The following is a 24,680-nucleotide window of genomic DNA, read 5'->3' on the forward strand; positions in this document are numbered from 1 at the left end:
CTTCATTTTCTGAAAGGATAGGATATAGACTATAGTATGTATTTTCTATGAGTCACAGAAGAGGAAGGGAGAAGTTAAAGAAACCAAAATGAAACAAAACAAAAAACATCTTTTCTTACATTGGAGCTGCTTTTAAGGGTTTAGTTCATGGAGAAACAGAAATCTAAGTGCCCTTGTCAGCTCAAACACAGGTCAAATTCTCATGCTCTGGGTTCCACTCCTCCCAATTTACCAAATATCATTCAAGTGAAATATGACTCTATGAAAAAGGTCTATTGGGCACTACATGCATATGGGAATATAGTCTAAAACTGGGATTTTTCTAAGAGACCAAAAAGAATTAAACCCAATTAAGTGCAATGGGAGTTGGGTGTCTGATGCCCTTTAAATTCTTTCAAAATCCCAGTCTAAACTCCTTTGTACTGTGATTGGGGGACTGCTAAAAATTAATATTTTCCAGACAGAATTAAGAAGCCAGAAATATATTTTTAAATATGGATCTGCCTAGTCAGTATTTGGTCCTGCCATGAGGGCAGGGGACTGGACTCGATGACCTCTTGAGGTCCCTTCCAGTCCTAGTATTCTATGATTCTATAAATAAATAGCTTTACAAAATTAGCTAAGACCATCACTCCTTGCAAAACACCAGATATATAGCTTACACTTAGACAGAATGCTGTAAGTATTCTAGGGGGAAGGTTTCAAGACCTACAGAACATGCTCATCAGTAGGTCTAGATATACAGAATTTACTCTTTCTAAACTACTGATATGTTTAAAAGTGAATATGGCCACCTTGCCCAAGGTTTTCTGTAACTGACTGCCTCGAAACCCTGGATAGGAGTGTGAAGGTCAATGCTCAAATTTCTCCAGTCTTTGTCTAATAGCATTGTGTGTTTCCTCTTCACATTTGAAATGCTAGTGATCTCATTTAAGCCATGCATAGAGAGCATCCAGATCACAGTGTAATGGGTACATTAAAAATATGTATTCGGTGCTGTTAGTTTTATTTTTATCTATAGACCATTTGCCAGCACGACAAATGTCCAAAGCAATAACATACAATATTTTTGCCAGCAAATTTTACTCATTACATAATCATAGAACAATTCTGTATTAAAGACCTTTTTTCCTACTTTTTTATCATGGGGCTGAACAGTGAAATTATAATTAACTCTTTAATGAGGCCATGTGCCATTTATGTGGCATTCTAAACTTGGTTCATAAGCATTTTAAAGTGTTACTGATAATTAAAGGTGGTCATAAATGGTTTATAACTGTGAAACAGGATTATCTTTGTATAAACAGGATAATCTTTATTGTAGAATCTGAGGGTATGTCTACACTGCAAGGCTATTAAGGGATACCAGAGGTATCCCAAAACAGCTACCCCGCATCTTTTGAATGCATTCACTATTGCATAGTATAGTGGACGTGATATTTCACCATCCCTGTAAACCTCGTTCCACAAGGGATAAGGGATGTCTCGAAATACTGTGTTATTTCAAAATTTGGTGCTGTGTAGATGTACCACATTTTGAAATAGCCTATTTTATTTCGAGCTAAGGGTGCAGTGTAGACACACCCTGATATATGTAGAAAGTATAATCTGAGTAATATATAGAAAGGCCTGGGTTTAAGAACATAAAAATTAAAGGCAACATAGTTAAAAATAAAAACTAACCAAGAAACACGCATCAGACTTCTCGGTACATTTTTTTTTAACCTGGCATTTTAATTAATATCTATAATAACTACAATTAAAATTTTAAGAGATTTTTTTTAAATAGGAAAATATAACTGCAAAATCATAAAAATTAATAGGAGGTTTATGGCAAGTATAATATCTGTAATTGCTTTTAACTTTTTTTTAATTGATTAGAGTCTATCATATTTGATACCTGATTTTAAATTCTCACAATAATGAACAGTTTGAAATTGAATGTTATGTTATACACTGAAGAGAATGGTAGCGATATTGGTCTGGTACCAATAGGTGTCCTAACTACTTGCTGGTCTGATATCAATACAGGCAGTCCCCGAGTTACGCGGATCCGACTTATGTCGGATCCACAGTTACGAACGGGGCATTTCCTCTCCCTGGTCTCCAGCAGACCAGGGAGAGGAAGCAAAGCGGCGGAACGCGCGGCCAGCTGACAGCCCAGACGCGTCTGGGCTGTCAGCTGGCCGCGTGCTCCGCTCTGCTCCCCCCACCCCTGGTCTGCAGACCACGGGGAGGGGGAGCAGAGTGGAGCAGAGCAGAGCGGCGGAACGCGCAGCTAGCTGACAGCCCAGACGCGTCTGGGCTGTCAGCTGGCCGCGCGTTTGGCCGCTCTGCTCTGCTCCGCTCTGCTCTGCTCCCCCTCCCCCTGGTCTGCAGACCTGGAGGACGGGGAGCAGAGCAGAGCAAAGCCGCGGAGCCCGAGGGCAGCAGGATAGCCACGGCGCGTCTGGGCTGTCCCGCTGCCCCCGTGCTCCACGGCTTTGCTCCGGACGCCTGTGGTACAGCAGCTGGGGTGCTGCCGGTTGGTCCCGTAGCGCCGCTCTGGGCGCCACTGGACCAACCCAGCAGCACCCCAGCTGCTCTGCCCCTGGTGTCTCCAAGTCAGCAGCTGCTGAAAATGACCAGTGGCTGACTACAGGAAGCCCCTGCCCCGGGCTTCCTGGAATCAGCCGCTGATCAGTTTCAGCAGCAGCAGCTGACTTGGGGATGCCTGGGGTTCTTAAGTTGAATCTGTACGTAAGTCAGAACTGGCGTCCAGATTCAGCCACTGTTGAAACTGATCAGTTTCAGCAGCGGCTGAATCTGGACGCCAGTTCCGACTTACATACAGATTCAACTTAAGAACAAACCTACAGTCCCTATCTTGTACGTAACCCGGGGACTGCCTGTAGGACTGGAATTATTTTTTCTTTGATGTTTTGTCTCAGTCCTCTGTTGGGCATGTTTTGATTTAAGCCACAGAACCAACTATTAAAACACTTCATGCTGAGAACATTAAGTAAAAAGTTTATTTATGTCTAAAGTTGAAAATAATTGATAATTAGGTAAACATGCATATCTAGAGCAACAACCTGATACAATGTTATCTGAAGGGCTCCCATTGACCTCAATGTACTTTGGTCTGGACGTTAAGTGGATTTTCTGGCTGAAGGGGTTTATAAATTTTGCAAGCCCACCTTATGGTGAGAAAAGAATGTATAAGCCCACAAAGGAAGCTCTCTAAACTGCTGACCTGCAGTTCAGTGTTCCAGCTGCACCCTGCACTAAATCCTGGGCACTAGAAGCATGAGAAACATCAGGAAATCACCAGCCTCTACACAGATACATCTACATCTACTGCCCTTCTTTGACCTCTCGTGCATCCAATCACAGTTTTAAACCACAGATCTGCACTTTAGGCAAAATTGTTAAACATTAGTACGGCATTGCGCAAGAGGGTTTTTCTTGCGCAAGAAGGGGCAGTGTAGACGCTCTTTCTTGCGCAAGAGCCTCTTCTGAAAAAAATGGTGGCTCATTAGGTATACAAATGAGGCTCGGCAATATTCCACGCTTAGCCTCATTTGCATATTACTCGCGCAAGAAGCCGCGAGTGTAGACATAGCCTTGGATAGAGTTTGTATAGCACAAGGAAATAGGAGCAATGATATTTGCAGATGATCACAAGATGGAGGAGGAAAACCATCACACCTATGCCTTTACCTTGCTATGATCATAAAGTCATCCTACTAAGTTAGGTCTCTTTCCAACTCCAACCACATTACTCCTAAGCAGGCAACCCAGGGAGCTAGTTGGCTCTGGAGTGTGAAAGTCCCCAACCTCGGGCAGTCTATATGGTGGGCAGCCCCAGAGCTGAGGACCTTGGGAGATGGTACCAGGATTTCCAGGCTCCCAGCTCTTGACAGTGTCCCTTGAAGCCTCTAGAACCCTGGGTCACATAGGGAGCCTAGCAGCCCCAGGAAACTGCCATTCCAGCACAGGATCCCTGCCACGCAGCAGGAAGTCTAATGGCCTCCAGAGATATGGTTATATCTGGGCACTGGAACACCATCAGATTTCTAACCAAAGCTTGCCTATGTTTCAGAGACAGTTTTGCAAAATATGCATTAGATTCAGTGGCACATTTTGCTCCAGAGAGTGTCTTTCTTAATTTGCTTACTAAAATGACTAATAAAGGGGACATATACTGAATATCTGTATTTATATAAAGAAACCGTGCCTCCTTTCCCAAAACAAAGCTCCCATCAATGGTATTATGAACTGTGAGAGACGTGGTGGAGTTGATCCTAATTGTGGCTAGTTTAACAATTTAAATAACCAATCCTTTCCTAATCTTTAAAAATATTAAATTTATAACTCTCATCCTTCATTTACATAATCTCCTACTACTACTAATTTTGGATCATATTTTTCAGGAATGTAAACAAGACTGGCCTGGATATATGAACTGTCACTGATGAATTAAAAAGGAACCTAGGTTTGTTACCTGAGCAATAAGCATATTTAAACATGCAATACTATGGTGTGAGGGAGTGAGCAGAGGGCCTGGCAGTGCAGGGGCTAAACAAAGCCTTTTTGCCCAACTAGCCCTTCCCTCTTTTACCTGCAGCCAATGCCAGGTCTGGAGAGAGGATAAAAGAGAGGAAGCTGGCTCAGCTAGGGGCTGACCAGTGAAGAGACACGAGCTGGTTCTGCTGTCTGCAGGACCTGAGCCAGAGTCGTCTGCTGGGTCAGCCACAGGAGCACGTAAGCCTACCAACCCCTCCCCGGATTCTAAGGGGGAGAACCTACGAGGAACCCTCACTGAGGAGGGGGAAATTGGACCCTTGGGGCCAGGCCTCAAAAAAGAACCTGGAATTCCCAGGCCTCAGCGGCAGGGGCTACACCCCTTTGCCACCAGGAAAGTCGGGGACCTAACCACTAGGCCCACCCCACTGCCTGGGACACCAAGCCACATATGGTAACAAATCAGCACTATTCAGGAGCTGAGTATGGACAAAAATCAGTCAGTCAAATGATTTCCATCTGCAAATAGGCTCCATCACATTTGTATAGTGCAGCTTGAGAGATAAAGGCTTACCACCAGTCAATAAGAAAAAGACATTTATTTACTGGTCAGCCATGTGAGCAAAAGAAAAGGGATGAAGATGACAGTCAAATTTCTTGGCTGAGTGGCTTGCTGTCAGACTCAATTCCTCTGAGTGTCTGTAGAATACCCTTCAGCTATGACTATAATTCAGTAGTCAAAAACAGATTGTAGCAATGCCAGCACCAGTCATGGAGTGAAGACACTTTCTATTTGTTCAGATAAAAACAATCAAGCATTTATGAAGATACTTAGAGAAAATACATATGATTTTTAAGTGTATTAGTGATAAGGATGTTAAATTGCAGTTAATTGACTAGTCAAGTGGAATTTCCATCGACTACTCGATAGGCACTTCCGCATTCCTCCTTTGAAATGTACAAGAGCCCCTTCTGCGGCTCTTGTACATTTCAAAGGAGGAATGCGGAACTCTGCAGTCAGGGCTGGATTAAGACCTTTAGATGCCCAAAGCACTGAAAAGATTATGGTCCCCCGGCATATGTAATTCAAAATAAAAACAATACTATACCGTAAAATCTCATTTTTGGGGGGGTGTCCCTGCTTTCTTGGTGCCCTAAGCACGTGCTTAGTCTGCCTATTGGGTAATCCAACCCTGTCCGCAGGCAGCTGGGGGCCAGCAGGAAGTCCTCCTAACTCCAGGATGCATGCGGATGTGCCTGCTTTGAAATGTACAAAAGTCCCAAAGGGGGCTCTTGTGCATTTCAAAGCCACACTGCCCTCATGGAGCCTGGGGTCAGCGGGGGACTCCCGAGGTAATCCCAGGTTCCGCACGGCATTTCTCCAGAACTGGGGAAACATGCCACTTCCGTGTTTCAAAGGGGCAGTGCCGCACAGCTGATCCCCTGGCTCAGCTATGTGGTGCTGCTGCTTTGAAGTACCCCTTCTTTCCCCCCCTCCCCCACATTGCTGCCTCTAGCTGATAGAGGCACCAAAACAGGGGGGAAATCGACTAGTTGACTGACTATCCGATAAGCATTTGCTTATTCGACAGTTGACTAGTCCTTAACATCATTAAAGTGAATGTTACTTTACCCTTCAAGACAATTCTCCTCACCTGTAATTTACCTGACAAGCATTTAATTTCATTTTACATGATGCTTATTTTTCTCAGCTCAACATTAAAATGAATGGTAAGATCTACCCAACAAAAAGAGAAATGGGCTTTCGTCAAGATGCATGGGCCTGGAAGAGAGGTAAAGGTGGAACCTCGACAAGTACCACTAAAAATCCAAACTTGACATTTTGACTCTATTCCAAGAGCATCATACAGTAAATGGGCAGCATCTACCGGAATATACATAACTGTCCCTAAAAAAAGGCCATTAGAGTAACACTCACACCAGCCAATTACACAAACAAGCAGTTCTTAGAGATGAACAAATTTTTTAGGTCATGAACCTTTGTGGCTTTACCCATGAAATTTGTTAGTCTATAAGGTGCACAGGACTGCTCATTGTTTTTAAAGTTACAGTTAACACAGCTACTCTTCTGAGACTTTTTAGCAGCTAATTGTAAAGTTCCTCTTCTAACAGCAGCTGACGAAGAGTTAATTTATAATTGCTACTCAATATATTCTGTGGACTGGCTCTGAATCAGCTTGTTCAATTTTGATAGAGGACTCTTGTGGCTTTTATCTATGCACAACATTCTCTAGATATAGCTGCAAGTGTGACACTATTGTTTCCAAATGTTTTATTTTTAGAATGAGACATGGTGGTGAGGTAATATCTTATCAGACCAACTTCTGTTGGTGAGAGAGACATGTTTTTGAGCTCCACAGAGCTCTTCTTTAGATCCTCGTGTCTTCCATATCCTGGGACCAACATGACTACAACACCACTGTAAATAGCAAATAGAGTATATCACATTTTATTTTTAGAACAAACTCTTCTGCTTGTAAAATATAATATTCTATTTTGGGATCCTAAATTACGATAATTGCAGTTTGAGAATTTTATTTCTGTTGAACCATTCTCTCTTGTTCTCCTAAGTATCGATTGATAACTAGAGCAGTTTCTTTTTGGATCTATATGAGCTTTGCCTTGCCTCACACTCTATGTCACTGAGTCTATATAATATTAACTGTTGCATTATTAATAATCATCCAGAGCACCTAGTATGGAGGTAAGCAACATTCCTTCTCCAGAAAGAGCTGTGAAATATTAATCTATGAGTTATTTGGATGAACTATCTGTCTCAGGGAATGCCTATACTGCAGTTGAAGATGTGATGGCAGCAGAGGTTGGCATACCAGTTTTAGCTGTAACCTAGCCAATATGCCCAAACAAGGCAGTGAAAATATGGCACCACAGACAGTGTGGGTTGTTCAAGTATACCTGGGACATTGGGAAAGTACTCAAATGGCTAGCCAATGTTGAAGCCCATGATATTAAAATTTCAATGCTAATTTGCCTAGTCTCAAATAGTGTCTAGATTGAAGGCTGGACTGCAAACATACTTTTGTCTGTTTTCCCTAGAAATAGGAATATTCCCCTAGAAATAGGAATAAATTGGCCATTTTTTTGCACAAAGGAACATCCCCAAGATTCTGATATTAAACCAAAACCACATGTGAGGAAGAGGGAATAAAGAGTCTCTGCTCTTTGCTGTCTACTGGTAGCTAACAGAACTAAAAGGAAAGAAAAAGAAGTCATTTTAAGGAAAATTAGAATGACAATGTCTGTGGAGGCAAGAGCACTAGAGACCTAAGATGCCTGAAACATCAATACAGGGCAAAATATAGGAATATTGCAGGGTTGTTAAAATCTCCCATATATACTTTGACTGAAGCACAGTGAATCATTCTAAATGCTGGAAATTGGAATTTCTAACTCACCTAAAATCACTCAGCCATTACACATCCATTTGTAAATGATGTATGTTATGGAACAAGTGATACAAAGGGTTTAAACCATCTAATAGAGCAACTTCTCAGGAAACACAGATACCCAAAAAGCTATGCCTCTCCCTTTTCACAGATGGGAAGGGATTCATCTGTATTATGATTGTTGCCTTACATGAGTCACAAATACTGTGAATTCGCCTATATTTGTGGGGTGTTTTAAACCAAGCTTCTTTGGTAAGTCACTCTCAAAGGACAAACAATAAAGCATTTCACGCATATTTAATGTTGTAAATACAAAATTACAAAAAAGTACTGCACAATATAAATGATTTTAACTATACATTTCCTAAGGAAGGAAATTCTTTTAAGTACTACACATACATTTGCCTATAATCTAAGACAAGTTAATACACATCTTTCTAATCAAACTCAAGCAACACAGTCTACTACATGCACTGTATGGCAAGTAATAGATTATAAAAAAATTAACTACTCCTTTCATGGTTTTTCTTTATAGGCATTGATCTCACAGCCAAAAAATAATGCTGTGGTCATGAGCTGCTTCATTTATTGACAGTTCCTACTTTACTTTTACTTTTGCTATGGCAGTTAGAAACTTATAAGGTGAAAAATATCAGTGTACTGCTGTACTGCAGATTTGTGGATCAGTTCCTGTAGTAGGGAATGCCATATGAAAATGAATTCTAAAAATATGACACCAGCAACTATACATATTTTTCAACCAATGTACTATCACCTCAGATAGTGCACTAAGACACCTTTGGGCAAAAGGAAGTGGAAAAAGAAAGGTACTTTATCTTTGCAATTGTTTTAATCTCCTGGTGCTTACAATGCATCATAAAAATGAAACCAACTTCAGTCAAATGAACCATTTGCTTGTCTCCTCCCTTTCCTGAATAACTAGATTGTTTAGAAGGAGAGTGAAATAAAATTAAAGCTACCCAAGACGACATACTGAACAGATGGTGCTTACTTCACTGAAGTACTTATTTGATTTAAACATTGATGCACTGCTGTAGTAGGTCCTGTCAATTTACTTGTCATCTAATTCATGCCAGAATATATATAAAAAAATAAAACTAAAAATGTTTTGCAGACAAGTAAAATCTTACTATTCACATTGTTGGTGGTAAGTGCAGAGGATTTACCACCTGTACCAGTAGGTAAATAAACAGTCTATTCAGCAGAGCGGAATTAAGTATCTAGCCACAGACAGAAAGCCAATACTTTACAAATGGGACTGCTTGGTATTAGCTGCCATAGGCATCTGCATGCAGCTCCTTAACTACTATTACTCATGAATCTCCCCAGATACAGTTTGGTATCTTGACTCTAAGTGGCTCTCTCTAGTTTGTTTCTGCATTAGGTATGATGAATGCATTTTAGAAACTCTGACAGTAAAAGATTAAGCACTTATAAGTCAAAAGATAGCTGTGGAATGATTTAAAAAAGGTTTGATCAGGTTTTTCCACATAGCTCATACTCACCTACATAGGCTTCCTCATCCATTGGCAGATGTAATGACATGCAGAGGTAGGTATCAGACTATTAAAGAAACAAAAGAATAAAAATTATCTTAAAATTGTATCTTGTGAAAAAGAATTCTAACATTCATAATCTGCTTTATTGATACATGGGAAACAAGCAATTACCCACATTTATATCCTCAGAAACCTGGCCATAGAAATTATTTACTAAGCCTACCCCTCCATCCCCCCCAAAAAAAACCAACAACCCATGCACCTAAGAATTTCAAATTGTTGCCTTCTTATTCAGCCAAAGTAAATTGAAGAAACATACCAAATAAAATGACATGTTATTGGACTTTTGAATAATTTTTCTCTATTTTCTGTAATCTATAACTTACTGTAGTTTAAAAAAACCCCACTAAGTCATGGCTGAGTACACATCTACTTGAATCAGTAATTCTTTCCTTGTTCCTAGACTTATATAAAAGTGGTCTCTTTCAGCCATGAAGCACATTAATATTGAAAACATGTGCAGCAGCAATCTAAAAACTATATGTGCTTTTTAATGCATGTGTCTCACTCCAATTAGAATGAACTGGAATTATGCCAGGGCATCAGGACAAGAACAGAAGCAGCATAAAATATTATTTGTAGTTCTCTTCACCCGTTAATTGTACGATACCATCACTTTCCAAGAGCAATTAGGTCGCTGCTCCCTTGAGACATAATGAGACTAGTCCCATGAAATGTTATAGTAAGTCCAACCATCACATGTAATTCATGGTTACCATCTTCAAGTCTCTACTGATGCTTTTGGGACTCTAAAACCTTTGTTTTAGCATTAAATGCCAATCACTTAAAAACTAAGTGCTCAAGTAGACACTTTAAAATTAAACGAACTATTAAAACTTCAGTTGCAGTCATAATGAACCCAAGATAGTGACCAAGGTCAAATATCAGCAACTGCTTGTGCTGCTATGAGCACCTTAAGCTATATTTTCAACGTTGCTGAGTACCCACAGCTCCAAACGAATTCACTGGTAGGGAAGGATAGGGTGGAAAGAATGAACAAGAACAATGCTAAAGGAAAGTTGGGTTTTCTGTAAAAACTTAAAGCTTCCAAAAAGCACTAAAAAATTGCTTTACCTCAAAAGGACTAAAATATTAAAGGGAGTCTGCCAAATCTGCTGTTTATCCTGAGGGTTGAGATAGGACTTTAAGTGGCCTGAATTAAATGGAAATTTTTAGATTCCTGTCAATCCGATAATATCAGGATTCCATCAGTGGAATATTCCATCAAAATACCATTCCATCAGTGGAATGGGCAATAGCCTACTAATTCTGAGCATGGTGTATGCTTGCTATCACATGTGAATTATGCTAGAACACAGAATAATGATGTGATGGACTGGACTAGACCCAAAGTGAATTAAATAGTCAATCCTGTCTTTGCCTGCTGGTTATGGGACAGGTGCCATAAAAATAAAAACTGTCCATCAAAAGTCACAATTAATAGCAATGCTTTTCTGTAAGAGCTTGGCCAAAGAGACTGTATGATATATGAGTTGCTGCTATAGTAAATTAGCTTGTTACCATGATTTCTTTATATCGCAACGTATTACAGGCAGTCCCCGGGTTACGTACAAGATAGGGACTGTAGGTTTGTTCTTAAGTTGAATTTGTATGTAAGTCGGAACTGGTACATATTGTAGGGGAAACTCTAGCCAAACATTTCTCCAGAGCTCAGTTTTATTCTCCCACACCTCACTTCCCTCAGTCTTTTATTCTCAAGCTGAGGTGTCTGCTGAGAAAAGCCGCTCCGCACCTCCCTGGTCTGCTGGAGGGGGGCGCTAGCTTCGCGTCTCCCTGGTCTTCTGGGGGGAAGCAGCTAGTGCGGGGTTGCCTCACCCCGTTTGTAAGTAGGAATCTGATGTAAGTCGGATCCATGTAACCCGGGGACTACCTGTAGTTTGTCTCTGAAGCCAGCAATATCATATTTATATTATGGTATCATGGGGGGGAGGGGAAAAATACCATTCAGTACAGCACCTTAAATTGAATATTTTATAGGTCCTAATTTCTTTACAAGAGAGATCGTTGATGTTTTTATTAGAAGAGTGGCCACAAACTTTAGTAGGACAAGGCAACCATGGTGATAAGCACTGTCCAATACTTATAGAAAGATAACGTGCCTATCCCAAAGAGCTTACAATATAATTTCAGACAAGATGCATTGAAAATGCTTAAATAATAATCAGATATAATTGAGGAGGGAGGACAGCTTGTAATACTGTTATATAGATCAGCTATTATATATAAGAAAAAGCAATATGCTAAGTTGCTTTGTTTTTTGCCAGGAGCTACAAAAAAGAAGAGAAGGGTGGATGATATAGCTGATATTGTGTGTAGTCATATATTCTAATTAGGTGCCTTTCTGGAGTCGATACTGAAAACACAACTTAAAAAAACAGAAAGAACAACACTTCACCTTTTTTTTCATTAAATCCTTGGGATCATTAACAGCATGGTTTAAAAAAACCATCAAGTCAGTTAAGAGGCAAACTTTATTCGGTGTTTTGAAAGTCAACTAGACTTTAACCAGTGAAAATTAAAAGTCACACAAATTAAAATTTGAAAAAAGGCACAACATTTTAACAATGAGGGTGAATAACTGGTGCAACAAAGTACCAATGGAAGTGGTGGATTCCGTGTCTCCTGGATTCTACAAATCAACACTGGATGCTTTCCAGAAGATATGCTTTAGCCAAACACAAGTTATTGGGCTCTGTACATAGGAGAAATTCTATGGCCTGTGTTACACAGGAGGTAGTTCTAGTGGTCCCCTTCTGGATGAAAAACATGAATATCATTGGAAATTTAGGGGCATTAAATGAGGTGGTTTGATGTGCATTTGTTTTACCTATTGCTAAATCACCAATGTGATTCTCTGCCTTGCTATTACAGTATGTTACCAAGCAGTGCAATGTCCTGGAAAGGTTTTCGTTATTCTACACACAATGCAATCTATCACCACACACATTCACACCCACTCTTTTTGAACACTTACTCTCATAACAACAAGTATTCTATATCTTAGCATATTGCCACAAGCTCCTAAGTAGTCTGTCAGAAAGCTCAGGCTCTAACCTAATGAAAGATGACACAGTAAAGGAAGGAATTAATCACAGCCATTGCTTTAGGGTTTCCCAATCTGGTACTCTGCCAGTCCTAAAGCACCTGCCAAATTTGAAGATCCTGGAATCCTAAAACCATAGAAATGAGGGCTGGAGGGAACCTCGAGAGATCATCTCATCAGACCCCTCAAGTGATGAGTCAGACCAAGTAAACCTAGATCACCCCGACAGGTGTTTGTCCGACTTGTTATTAAAATCCATCTACTGATGGGGTTTCCAAAACCTCCTTTGGAAGCATATTCCAGTGCTTAATTCCCCTCATAGTTAGAATCCCCCCCCCCCCCCACCACCACCATTTAACCTAAATCACTCCTGCTGCCGATTATGTGCATTACTTTTTATTTTACCTTCAGTGAACATGGAGAACAATGCATAATTGTCCTCTTTATAACAGGAACACCCAGTTTTTTTAATCTTCTGTCCTAAATCAGGATTTCTAAACCTTTTAATGTTTTTATTTTTCTGATCTGGACTCTTCTATTTGTCTATATCTTTCTTAATGTATGTGAAAAACTGCATACAGTATTGCATCTGAAACCTCACCAGTGCCATACAGAGCAGGACAATTACTTCCTGGGTCTCACATGAGACACTCCGGTTAATACATTTCAGAATGATACTACTTTTCTTGGCAATTTTTTACCACATTGTAAGTCTACATTGCAAAGAAAAATATTTGGCGAGGACTCTCAGAGATTGGAACAATTGACTTGGGCTTGTGGAGTTAGGGCTACAAAGCTAAAAATATCAGTGTAGATGTTTACGTTGGGGCTAGAGCCCAGGTTCCGACGCCCAACAACAGAAGAGTGTGAGAACTCAGGCACCAGCGCAAGTCTACATTTCTATAGGTGATGAGCTTTCATGGGCCAGATCCACTTCCTCAGATCAAATTGTGGGAAGTGGATCTGGCCCACGAAAGCTAATAAACCATCTTGTTAGTCTTTAAAGTGCTACATAGTCCTGTTTTTTGTTTCAGCTAGACCAGACTAACATGGCTACATATCTATTACATTTCTATACTGCTCTTTTTGTTAACATTGATTGTGTTCATTATCTGATTTGCTGAAGCAAATCAGTCACGCCTCAGCCTTTCTGATGTCTTCTATGAGTAGCTCTCCTTTCATGCTAAATAGAAGACCTTAGCTTTTCTTTGCCTCTTTCTTCCAATTTATGTCAAGACTCACTTTATATAGCTTTTTTATAACCCCCTGACAGAGGAGTAACTTATTTTGTGCCTTAGCCCTTCTGATTTTTTCTCAAAATGTTTGTGCTAGTCATTTGTGCTCCTCCCAGCAATCTGTCCATGTTCCTGCTCTTTGTGGGATTTTCAGGTCATTAAAGAGAGTTTCTAAAGGAGCCACATTGCCCTCTAACTATTTTTCACATCATAATAGCTAGCAGTTTTGCATTTCATATTTTCTCCTTGAAAAACTGCCAGCTCTCCCGAACTTCTTTTTGTCTTGGGGATACTTCCCAAAACCTTACCTACCAAATCTCTAAATTTATTCAAGTCTGCTTTTTTGGAGTCCATTGTCTTTATTCTGCTGCACTCACTTTTTCCTTTCCTCAGAATCAAGATAGCTTCCATTTTATCATCATATCCAAATTACCTCCAGCATTTATATTTGCAACCAATTCCTCTTTGTTAATCGGAATCAAGTCTAAAATGGCTGTCCCCTGGTTAATTTGTATTTGTTCTGAGACAAAAATGTTGTCACTGATAAGTTGCAACAAGTTCTGGAATATTTTGTGTTTTGCCAGAATATTGTACAACTTCTCTCTTTTTGCAAGATAAAGCATCACTGGGAACTGTTCAGATGAAGAATGTTTGCTGAAGATAATGTGCTGTTAGGAGCACAACCTAACATGTTCTAGGGAGATAGAATGGTACCACTGATTCTATCCCCTTATCTACTCCAGGCTCCTTCATCCCCTCCCTTCCTCTTCTCCTTAACCTCTCACTCTCCTCTAGCTCTTTTCCCAACAATGCAAACTTACTTTAGTGTCTCTGTCATGTTAAAAATCCTTGACCCCACTTGCCTCTCCATCTGCCATCCTACTTTTCTTCTTCCTTTTTATCTCTAAGCTCACTGAAAGCACTGTTTGCATTTGTAGACCTCTTCTGCAATTGCATACTGAACACGCTACAGTTCAGGTTCCACCCCTCACACTCAACTAGAACTGCTCTATTAAAAATCTCTAGTGGCACCTTAGTCATGTCTCACAACCAGTACTCCATCCTCATCCTCCTAGACATGTCAGCTGTCTTCAACACAGTCCACCACTACACTCTTCTTGAAATTTTGTCCTACCTTGCCTTCTGTTACTCCGTACTTTCTCAGTTTTCCTCCTTTCTCTCTAATTTCTCCATCAGTGTGCTCCTTGGATGATCCTCCTCCTCCTTTCAGCTTTCTATTTCTTTGCTCCACATATGTCCTAACAAAGCTCCAGATGTTGATATCCCATATTCTTCTCCACAAACAAAGTTGCATGGGATATTAATTTTAGGATGAACACCAATAATTCTGTCCTTCTATGTTTGTTTCCTCTCTCTCTACTGAAAGTAGGGTGTGTGCATGCATACATGTGCCTCTCTTCTAACAAGATCTGTGAAGGATGCAGAAGGAAACTATTACTTTCATTATTTATGTATCACCAAAACAATGCAAGATGGTTTACATAAATAAAAAGAAAGAGTAGCTTCTCTCAGTATCCAAAGTATAGCCAGAATGTTACCAAAAACAAACAAACAAACCCCCCACAAATCCAGGAAAGCAAAAGGCCAATAGAAGAAAGTACGAAAGTCCATCTTACATAAACAATTTGGGAAAACACACTATTTTGTTCTCATTCATTTTAAAATAAATTAGACATAAAATATATTTTACTTTGCTTGTTATCTCTTTAGAAAAGAAACTTCAACTTTTACAGCCACCTCAATTTACTATTAAGATAGCAAATGTAAATCTGTAAATATTAAAGGTCATTATATTATTTGTGATACTCCATCACTATGTTCTCTTTGCTGTTTTCCCCCCCAATGCTGATGTGAACCCTGGGATACCATGTATTGAAAGTGTTCACAACTGTGTATTTTGCTATTAATGGGAAATACAGAATATCAAACTACAGTAAAACTCCATTAGTCTGGCATCCAATGCTCTGGGACTCCTGATGGTCCGGCACCATCAGGAACCCGGAAGTGCTGGGGCAGCCGGACAGGCTTCCCCCATTCAGCTGCTGCTGAAACTGACCAGCAGCTGAATTGGGGAAGCCGGAAGCAGAGCAGCTGGGGTGCTGCCGGGTTGGTCCCGCAGCGCTGAAGGACGGCACTGCGGGACCAACCCGGCAGGACCCCAGCTGCTCTGCCTCAGAGGTCCCCGATTCAGCCGCTGCTGAAACAGATCAGCGGCTTATTCCAGGATGCCCGGTCAGAGCAGCTCTGCCCCGGGCTTCCTGGAATCAGCCGCTGATCTGTTTCAGCAGCGGCTGAATCGGGGACCCCTGGGGCAGAGCAGCTGGGGTCCTGCCGGATTGGTCCCGCAGTGCCGTCCTTTGGCGCTGTGGGACCAACCCGGCAGCACTCCAGCTGCTCTGCCCCAGGCGTTCCCAAAAGCAGCTGGGGTGCTGCCGGGTTGGACCCACAGCCCCAAGGGGCAGCGCTACGGGACCAACCAGGCAGTACCCCAGCTGCTCTGTCCCAGGCGTCCCCAAGAGCAGCTGGAGACCTGCTGGGTTGGTGCCACAGTGCCGCCCCTCGGCGCTGCAGGACCAACCAGGCAGCACCCCAGCTGCTCTATTGCAGGCATCCCCGATTCAGCTGCTGCTGAAACTGACTAGCAGCGGCTGAATCAGGGACTCCTGGGGCAGAGCGGGACTATCGTAAGGGGGGGCTATGAGGGGCCTGGGGTGGCATCCCCTCCCACCCCACTCCAGACCCCTCATAGCCCCCCTTCTGATAGTTCGGCATATCTGATAATCCGGCACCCCCTGGGTCCTAAAGGTGCCGGATTATCGGAAGTTTACTGTAATATGGCTTGATATACCTCTTATATTTGTTTTTAAGATGGTCATTTTTCAAGGATCTTAAAAATTCTTATTCTGACTGAAACCGTATACATTTGACTTCTAACCCAGAGTACACATTGCAAAGGAAGGAAACAGGGATGATGGAGCACAACTATTTACAATAATCTCAAAAGATTAATACACTACTAGCATGCGAAGCTAAAGTTGAACAAACTAACACATAGCTATTAGAGTCACTGGTAACCTACTTGCAGTTTCGCATACCAGATACTTTACAGACAGTCATTGGAAAATTCACTGGAAAAAAAAAACCCCACACCACATCACCATAATTACATGTCTTATGTTCCACCGTAACTGTTCAGTAAAATTTATGGAGTAGGTTATGAGTGTTGAAGACACTCAGGCAGTGTCTCCATACCAATGGAGTTGGTGGGCAGCACTGCTGAATTCGGATGAGAAATACTTTGTCTAATCTCAAACTAATTAATTCAGAAAATTAACATTCAGATGTGTTTCATGTTATTTGGGTTAACTGTGCATTATCTGGCTGCTTGGCTGCTACTACCTGTCTCAGAAGTGGTTGACCTTCATGTATTTTATATGTAGCTAGCGTTATACTACTATAATTGGGCCTACAAATGTATCCTAATTGTGAGCTCAACACTGGGAAAATGGATGTAAGTTTACAAAATGGTTAAGTAATCTGTTTCAATAAATGCTGATGATAAAAATGCAAAAGGAAGATAAAAACTGAATTAGTCCATAGTAAAAGGCCTACTGATACAACTTAACGACTCTTAAGATCATGTCTCAAACAAAAGAAGTGTGGGATTGGAAATCAATGAACCAAAATTTAAAGTCCTTAAAAGAAGAGATTGTTAGGAGAAAAATCAATGAATTGCAAGTGCAACAACTGTTGAGTGAAAGAAGAAGGCACAAGCTTCATCATCATGTCTGCTACTTCTACTGTCTCTGGGATCCGCACATCTACAGTAGGTCCACTGCTCCCTGATCTAAGATTGCTTATACATTTCCAGTTATCACCTTTAGGACTGACAGGTTTTTTGTCCCAGGATCAAGCCCAGTATTCAATTATTCTGTGGTTGGGAAACCTGCTGTGAACAGATGCAGCACTCACACTATAAGAACTCCTGCAATTTGCAATTATAGTTTTAAATTAATTTACCAGGAACATAAGAATGGCCGTACTGGGTCAGACCAAAGGTCCATCTAGCCCAGTACCCTGTCTGCTGACAGTGGCCAGCACAAGGTGCCCCAGAGAGGGTGGACCGAAGACAATGATCAAGCAATTTGTCTCCTGCCATCCCTCTCCAGCCTCTGACAAACAGAGGCCAGGGACACCAATTCTATCCCCTGGCTAATAGCCTTTTATGGACCTAACCTCAATGAAATTATCTAGCTTTTCTTTAAACTATATGTTATAGTCCTAGCCTTCACAGCCTCCTTTGGCAAGGCGTTCCACAGGTTGACTACAAGCTGCGTGAAGAAGAACTTTCTTTTATTAGTTTTAAGCCTGCTACCCATTAATTTCATTTGGTGTCCTCTAGTTCTTCTACTATGGGAACAAATAAATAACGTTTCTTTATCCGCCCTCTGCACACCACTCGTGATTTTATATAGCTCTATCATATCCGCCCTCAGTCTCCTCTTTTCTAAACTGAAAAGTCCCAGTCGCTTTAGCCTCTCTTCCTATGGGACCCATTCCAAACCCCTAATCATTTTAGTTTCCCTTTTCTGAACCCTTTCCAAGGCCAAAATATTTTTTTGAGGTGAGGAGACCACATCTGTACACAGTATTCAAGATGTGGGCATACCATAGTTTTATACAGGGGCAGTAAGATATTCTGTGTCTTATTTTCTATCACTTTCTTAATAATTCCTAGCATCCAATTTGCCTTTTTGACCACCGCTGCACACTGTGCGGAAGTTTTCAGAGAACTATCCACGATAACTCCAAGATCTCTTTCCTGATTTGTCATAGCCAAATTAGTCCCCATCATACTGTACATATAGTTGGGGTTATTTTTCCCCGATGGGCATTACTTTACACTTATCCACATTAAATTTCATTTGCCATTTTGTTGTCCAATCACTCAGTTTGGTGAGATCTTTTTGGAGTCCCTCACAGTCTGCTTCTGTCTTGACTATCCTAAACAGTTTGGTATCATCCGCAAACTTTACCACCTCACTGCTTACCCCTTTCTCCAGATCATTTATGAATAAGTTGAAAAGGATTGGTCCCAGGACTGACCCTTGGGGGGCACCACTAGTTACCCATCTCCATTCTGAAAATTTACCATTTATTCCTACCCATGTAATTTACACAAGAGCCTTTGGTGATGGACCTTGTCAAAGGCTTTCTGAAAATCTAAGTATACTATATCTACTGGATTCCCCTTGTCTGCATTTTTGTTAACCCCTTCAAAGAACTCTAATAGATTAGTAAGACATGATATCCCTTTACAGAAACATCTTGACTTTTGTCCAACAAATTATGTTCTTCTACATGCCTCACAATTTTATTCTTTACTATTGTTTCAACTAATTTGCCCGGTACTGAAGTTAGACTTACCGGTCTGTAATTGCCAGGATCGCTTCAAGAGCCCTTTTTAAATATTGGTGTCACGTTGGCTAAATTCCAGTCATTAGGTACGGAAGCTGATTTAAAGGATAGGTTACAAACCACAGATAATAGTTCAGCAATTTCCCATTTGAGTTCTTTTAGAACCCTTGGATGAATGCCATCCGATCCAGGAGATCTGTTAACACTAAGTTTTTCTATTTGTTCCAAAACCTCCTCTAATGACACTTCAATCCGGGACAGTTCCTCAGATTCATCACCCACAAAGGACGGTGCAGATCTGGGAATTTCCCTAACATCCTCAGCCATGAAGACTGAAGCCAAGAAATCATTTAGTTTATAGCTTTATCATCCTTGATTGCTCCTTTTATATCTCGATCGTCTAGGGGACCCACAGGTTTTTTTAGCAGGCTTCCTGCTTCTAATGTACTTAAAAAACATTTTGTTATTTCTTTTTGAGTTTTTGGCTAGCTGTTCCTCAAAATCTTATTTTGCTTTTCTTATTACATTTTTACGCTTGATTTGACAGTGTTTATGTTCCTTTCTATTTATCTCACTAGGATTGGACTTCCACTTCTTAAAAGATGCCTTTTTGTCCCTCACTGCTTCTTTTATATGGTGGTTAAGCCACGGTGACTCTTTTTAGGTCTCTTCCCTCTTCTAAATGTTTTCTACAACAAAAGGCAAAGGGGACAAAGAATGTTGTTAAAATAGACTTATAAATGTGTTAACTTTCTCCCTTTCTTTTCTGAATCTTTCATATAAAGGCAAAAAGATGTTTAATGGGGTGTTTGTTATGATACTAAGCAGACTGAGGTCTCCATATACGAAACCCCAGAGAATGTTTGGAAATTTCCAGATCATGTTAACACCTTTGACTCAATGGGCCCATTTAATTAAAATTAGGATTACAATAGTTTATAAAGACATGTTAGAATAAAAGGAAATAAATAAAAAAGTAAAATATTTTAAAATGGATATTAGGTGGGCCAATAGGAAAGTGTTTCTAGTTACTACACTATAGCTGACAAGTGTCTATGTTAACAAGTACACACACATGCTTCATTCCCTGTTAGTCTGAGAAACTAAAAGTATGAATGCTCATCAAGATTGTAGAAGTGGGTGGGTAACAGGACACTCAAAGCAGAGAGAATGACATTCCAGAGATAAATTAGATATGCTCCAGAAACTGAAAATTAACTTCTATTTGGAAGAAAAAAATCTGTCATTGCTCCCACATTCCCTGCAATAACACTATTTTTAATAGTAAGCATCCGAAATATGTTTGCCAAGTTTGTGATGCATCAGATAATATGCAGTTTTGTCTGTGTAAATAATGCTTTTTTTAAATGAAGTATTTTTGTATATTACTATCATTTATGTCTGGCTTATCCAAGTGTGGATACAAAATGGAAAATATGTTCTTGTCTTATATGAACATTTCTTATTTTGTTACTTAGTTCATGTTATGCACATTTTGCAATAAGTGAGTAAAAATAGTCAGGGAAGGAAAAACTTAAGGAATATTTCCTTACAGATTTATTTAGAAAGATATTACTAAATTCAGGTCACTACTGTCAGAAGCTGTATTAACCAGCAACTGGTCAAGTTTTCAGTTTCTCCTAAACCCATGATTAAGACTCATTTTTCTTCTACTCATGAATTCTACCCATGCTGCCAAAGAAGTTGTTATTTATCTATCGAAGTGCACTGTTAAAAATGGCTCGACTACTTTAGAGATCTCCAATAACTAAGTTGATATCTACCCACTGAGTCTTTAAATACATTATTTCCCTTTTACTAATTGATAACAAACAGTAACAGTATGATACAGTCTTAGTAAAATTCTGAGTGCATTTTAAAAACATGTTGATGATTTTTCTTACATCCAACTACAACCAGAATTTCTTTTTGGTTTAGGATTTGGATAAGATATTATTACTGCTTCAAACTGGCAAGAGTCAGATTCTGGAATATAGACTTGGTCTGTTTTTAATACTACATCACTGCTGAATGTATAGCATTGGTCCGCCATCAATACAGCACTTACTTCTGACATCCTGTGTGGGGAAGAAAGATTCCATTTTAAGAATTTGAGGACATGACTGCTTCTGAGAACGATATATTATCGGCCTAAATGAGGAATTTTAGAATTCACTGGTTAAATGAACAGAAAGATTATTTCCTTTAAGGCTGTACCACAATATGGAAACAATGGTGTCCTCCAAAAAGGAACTAAACTATTTTATTTAAGAAGTTACTCCAAAACTTGGTTCAGACTTAAAATAAAAGTAATGGGTTGGGTTCTCTGCTGGTGTAAGCTGACATAGCTTCCTTTAAACTAATGAAAGTATTTTTATTTACATCATTTTAGGACTGAGCACCAAAAAAAAAAAAAGCTTCTATTAATGAAGTTGATCTATATTACCAATAAGAGCATTTTTTGTAGGTGAAGCAGGAAGCCCACTTCCTGTCAGTAAAACCAGCCAATACTGGTGTTTGTTACACAATTATTTTGACAGACCAATAGAAGGGAGCCACCTTGTCTAAGTGGTGTCTGGGTGATGCTGCTGCTCCTTCCTCTGAAATGCAGCCTCCTGTACTGTGGGCCTCACCCTATAATCACACAAAATGTATGAATGCCTGTGTATTTTTGTAAGCCATCTATTTATGTCAGTTTTCTCACATGTAATACTGGTATAATATGTTTACTTCCCTGCTACCCAAGGATGTTGTAAGGATTCATTAAGTTCTAAGTTTGTGATGTACTTTGAAGAAAGTATCAATTATTACTAGCTCTAGGGCAGTGATCTGTTCTTTAAGCCCTTGAAAAGTATAACCACAAATTCAAATTAATGCTACTGTATTTTTGCCCACTTCATCAGTTCATAGTGAATAATTCAGAGAAACAGATGACTTACACTATTTCTCTTTATCCATCTTCCAGATTGTCAGTGGTTGATACTGATCTCTCAGTTAATGGAGGCACAGCTATTAATGAACAATACAGCTTCAGAAAGGCAAATGTCAATTGCCCAGCAGTCTTGTGTCATTATTTCATATTAGTTTAAAAAGAAGCATTATATGTATGTTCACAAGAGCAACAGCATCATTGGTTTGCTAAGGCTTACTGTTAGTGTACTAACTGAACATATTTATTTCAGTATTGTCTGAATACTGAAAAACACTTTCATAAACAGCCTTCAACTTGACAGATATCATTCAAGTCACCAGGGCCTGATGAAATGCATCCTAGAATACTCAAGGAGCTGATAGGTATCTGAGGCTTTAGTTAACATCTTTGAAAAATAATGGAAGTTAGGAGAGATTCCAGAAGACTGGAATAGGGCAAATATAGTGTCCATCTACAAAAAAGGGAAATAAGAAAAACCCAGGAAATTGCAAACAAGTCAGTTTAACTTCTGTGCCAGGGAAGAAAATGGAGCAAGTAATTAAGGAATTCATCTGCAAACATCTGGAAGATAAGGTGATAGGTAATAGCCAGGATTAATTTGTAAAGAACAAATCATGTAAAACCAATCTGATAAGCTTTATTTGATAAGATAACAGGTCTTGTGGATAAGGGGAGGCAGTGGACGCGGTATACTTGGACTTTAGTAAGGCATTTTACATAGTCTCACATGACCTTCTTATCAATAAACTAGGGAAATACAATCTAGGTGGGTGCATAACTGGCTGCATAACCATTCTTAAAGAGTAGTTATTAACAGTTCACGGTCATGCTAGAACTGCATAACAAGTGGGGTTCCGCAAGGGTCTGTTTTGGGACCGGTTCAGTTCAATATCTCCATCAATTATTTAGATGATAGCACAGAGAGTACGATTTATTAAGTTTGCAGGTGAGACCAAGCTGGGAGAGGTTGTAAATGCTTCAGAGGATAGGGTCAAAATTCAGGATAAACTGGAGAAATGGTCTTAGGTAAATAGGATGAAATTTAATAAAGTATCTCAAAGTATCCCACTTAGGAAGGAACAATCAGTTTCATACATACAGAATGGCAAGTGATTGTCTAGGAAAGAGTATTGCTGAAAGGGCTTTAGGGGTTCTAGTGGACCACAAGTTAAATATGAGTCAACAGTGTGACACTGTTGCAAAAAAAGCAAACATGATTCTGGGATGCATTAACTGTACAGGAGTGTTGTGAGTAAGACACGAGAAGTGATTCTTCTGCTCTAATCTGTGCTGATTAGGCCTCAACTGGAGTACTGTGTCCAGTTCTGGGCATCACAGTTCAAGAAAGATGTGGAGAAATTGGGGAAGGACCAGAAAACAGCAACAAAAATGATTAAAGGTTTAGAAATCATAACCTGTGAGGGGAAGACTGAAAGAATTGGCTTGTTTAGTTTAGAAAAGAGAAGACTGTGAGGGGACATGATAGTGGTTTTCAAGTATCTAAAAGGGTGTCAGAAGGAAGAGGAAGAAAAATAGTTCTCCTTGGCCTCTGAGGGTAGGACAAGTGATGGGCTTAAATTGCAGCAAGGGAGGTTTAGGTTGGACATTAGGAAAAACTTCCTAACTGTCAGGGTGGTTAAACATTGGAATAAATTGCTTAGGGAGGTTGTAGAATCTCTATCACTGGAAATATTTAAGAGCAGGTTGGATAGACATCTATCAGGGATGATCTAGATCATGGTTTCCCAATCTATGGGTCGGGACCCAAATATGGGTTGCCATTATATATCAAAAGGGTCGCCAGGTGTCTCCCCAGGTGGCTCTTAAGGAGCCATTCATACATTTTTTGAATTGCCCTGGGTCACCAAGTCTTCCTGAATTGTCAAAATAGGTCCCCATCTGGAAAAGGTTGGGAATCTCTGATATAGATGGTCTTGCCATGAGAGCAGGGGACTGAATTTAATGATCTCTCGAGGTCTCTTCTATTTCTAGTATTTTATGATTCTATCATTGTTTTCATCTTTCATCTTGACCAAATGTTTTAAATTCATTTTCCCTATCCATATTCACCCTCATACTTACACATCTATTTTCATTCTATATCTAAAAGCTCCACATAGCTCTTAATATATCATTTTCTTGTATTGCTACCACTTCTGTAACAATTTACTGAAGACAAAAAGATTAAAGAACAACCTCCTAAAAATTAAATAAAATGCCCAGTATGCCTCCCAGATGTAACCCATTAGATATTGAACCTACAGCAGTAAGATATACTGAAGCCATTCTTTATGTTACATATTTTACTTGCCCTTCTCCTCACGTAACAACTCTGCTATACAGAACTACTGGGACTAATGCCATCTGAGAGTTTTGATATAGTGAGTAATAAATACCAGCAGAGATTTATATACTATGGGGGTTTATTTTCTCTACATATTTCAGTTAATGTACTACTCAATGTCTCCTATTAAATTTCTTGTTAAAATGATATAG

At 39.9% G+C, this 24,680-nt stretch overlaps 1 protein-coding gene across 5 annotated transcripts in view; it reads right to left on the minus strand.

The window, feature by feature from the left end:
• Positions 1-24,680, minus strand: part of PAM (peptidylglycine alpha-amidating monooxygenase) — a 262,921-nt gene that overhangs the window by 124,289 nt on the left and 113,952 nt on the right. For all 5 annotated transcript variants that reach the window (XM_075932070.2, XM_075932069.2, XM_075932068.2 and 2 more), the window contains exon 4: positions 9,461-9,518. In XM_075932070.2, coding sequence (XP_075788185.2) covers positions 9,461-9,518 — 58 coding nt within the window. The remainder of the gene's footprint in view (positions 1-9,460; positions 9,519-24,680) is intronic.

This window comes from Pelodiscus sinensis, chromosome 6, assembly GCF_052426305.1.
Source record: "Pelodiscus sinensis isolate ZL-2025 chromosome 6, ASM5242630v1, whole genome shotgun sequence".
Taxonomy (NCBI): Eukaryota; Metazoa; Chordata; order Testudines; family Trionychidae; genus Pelodiscus; species Pelodiscus sinensis.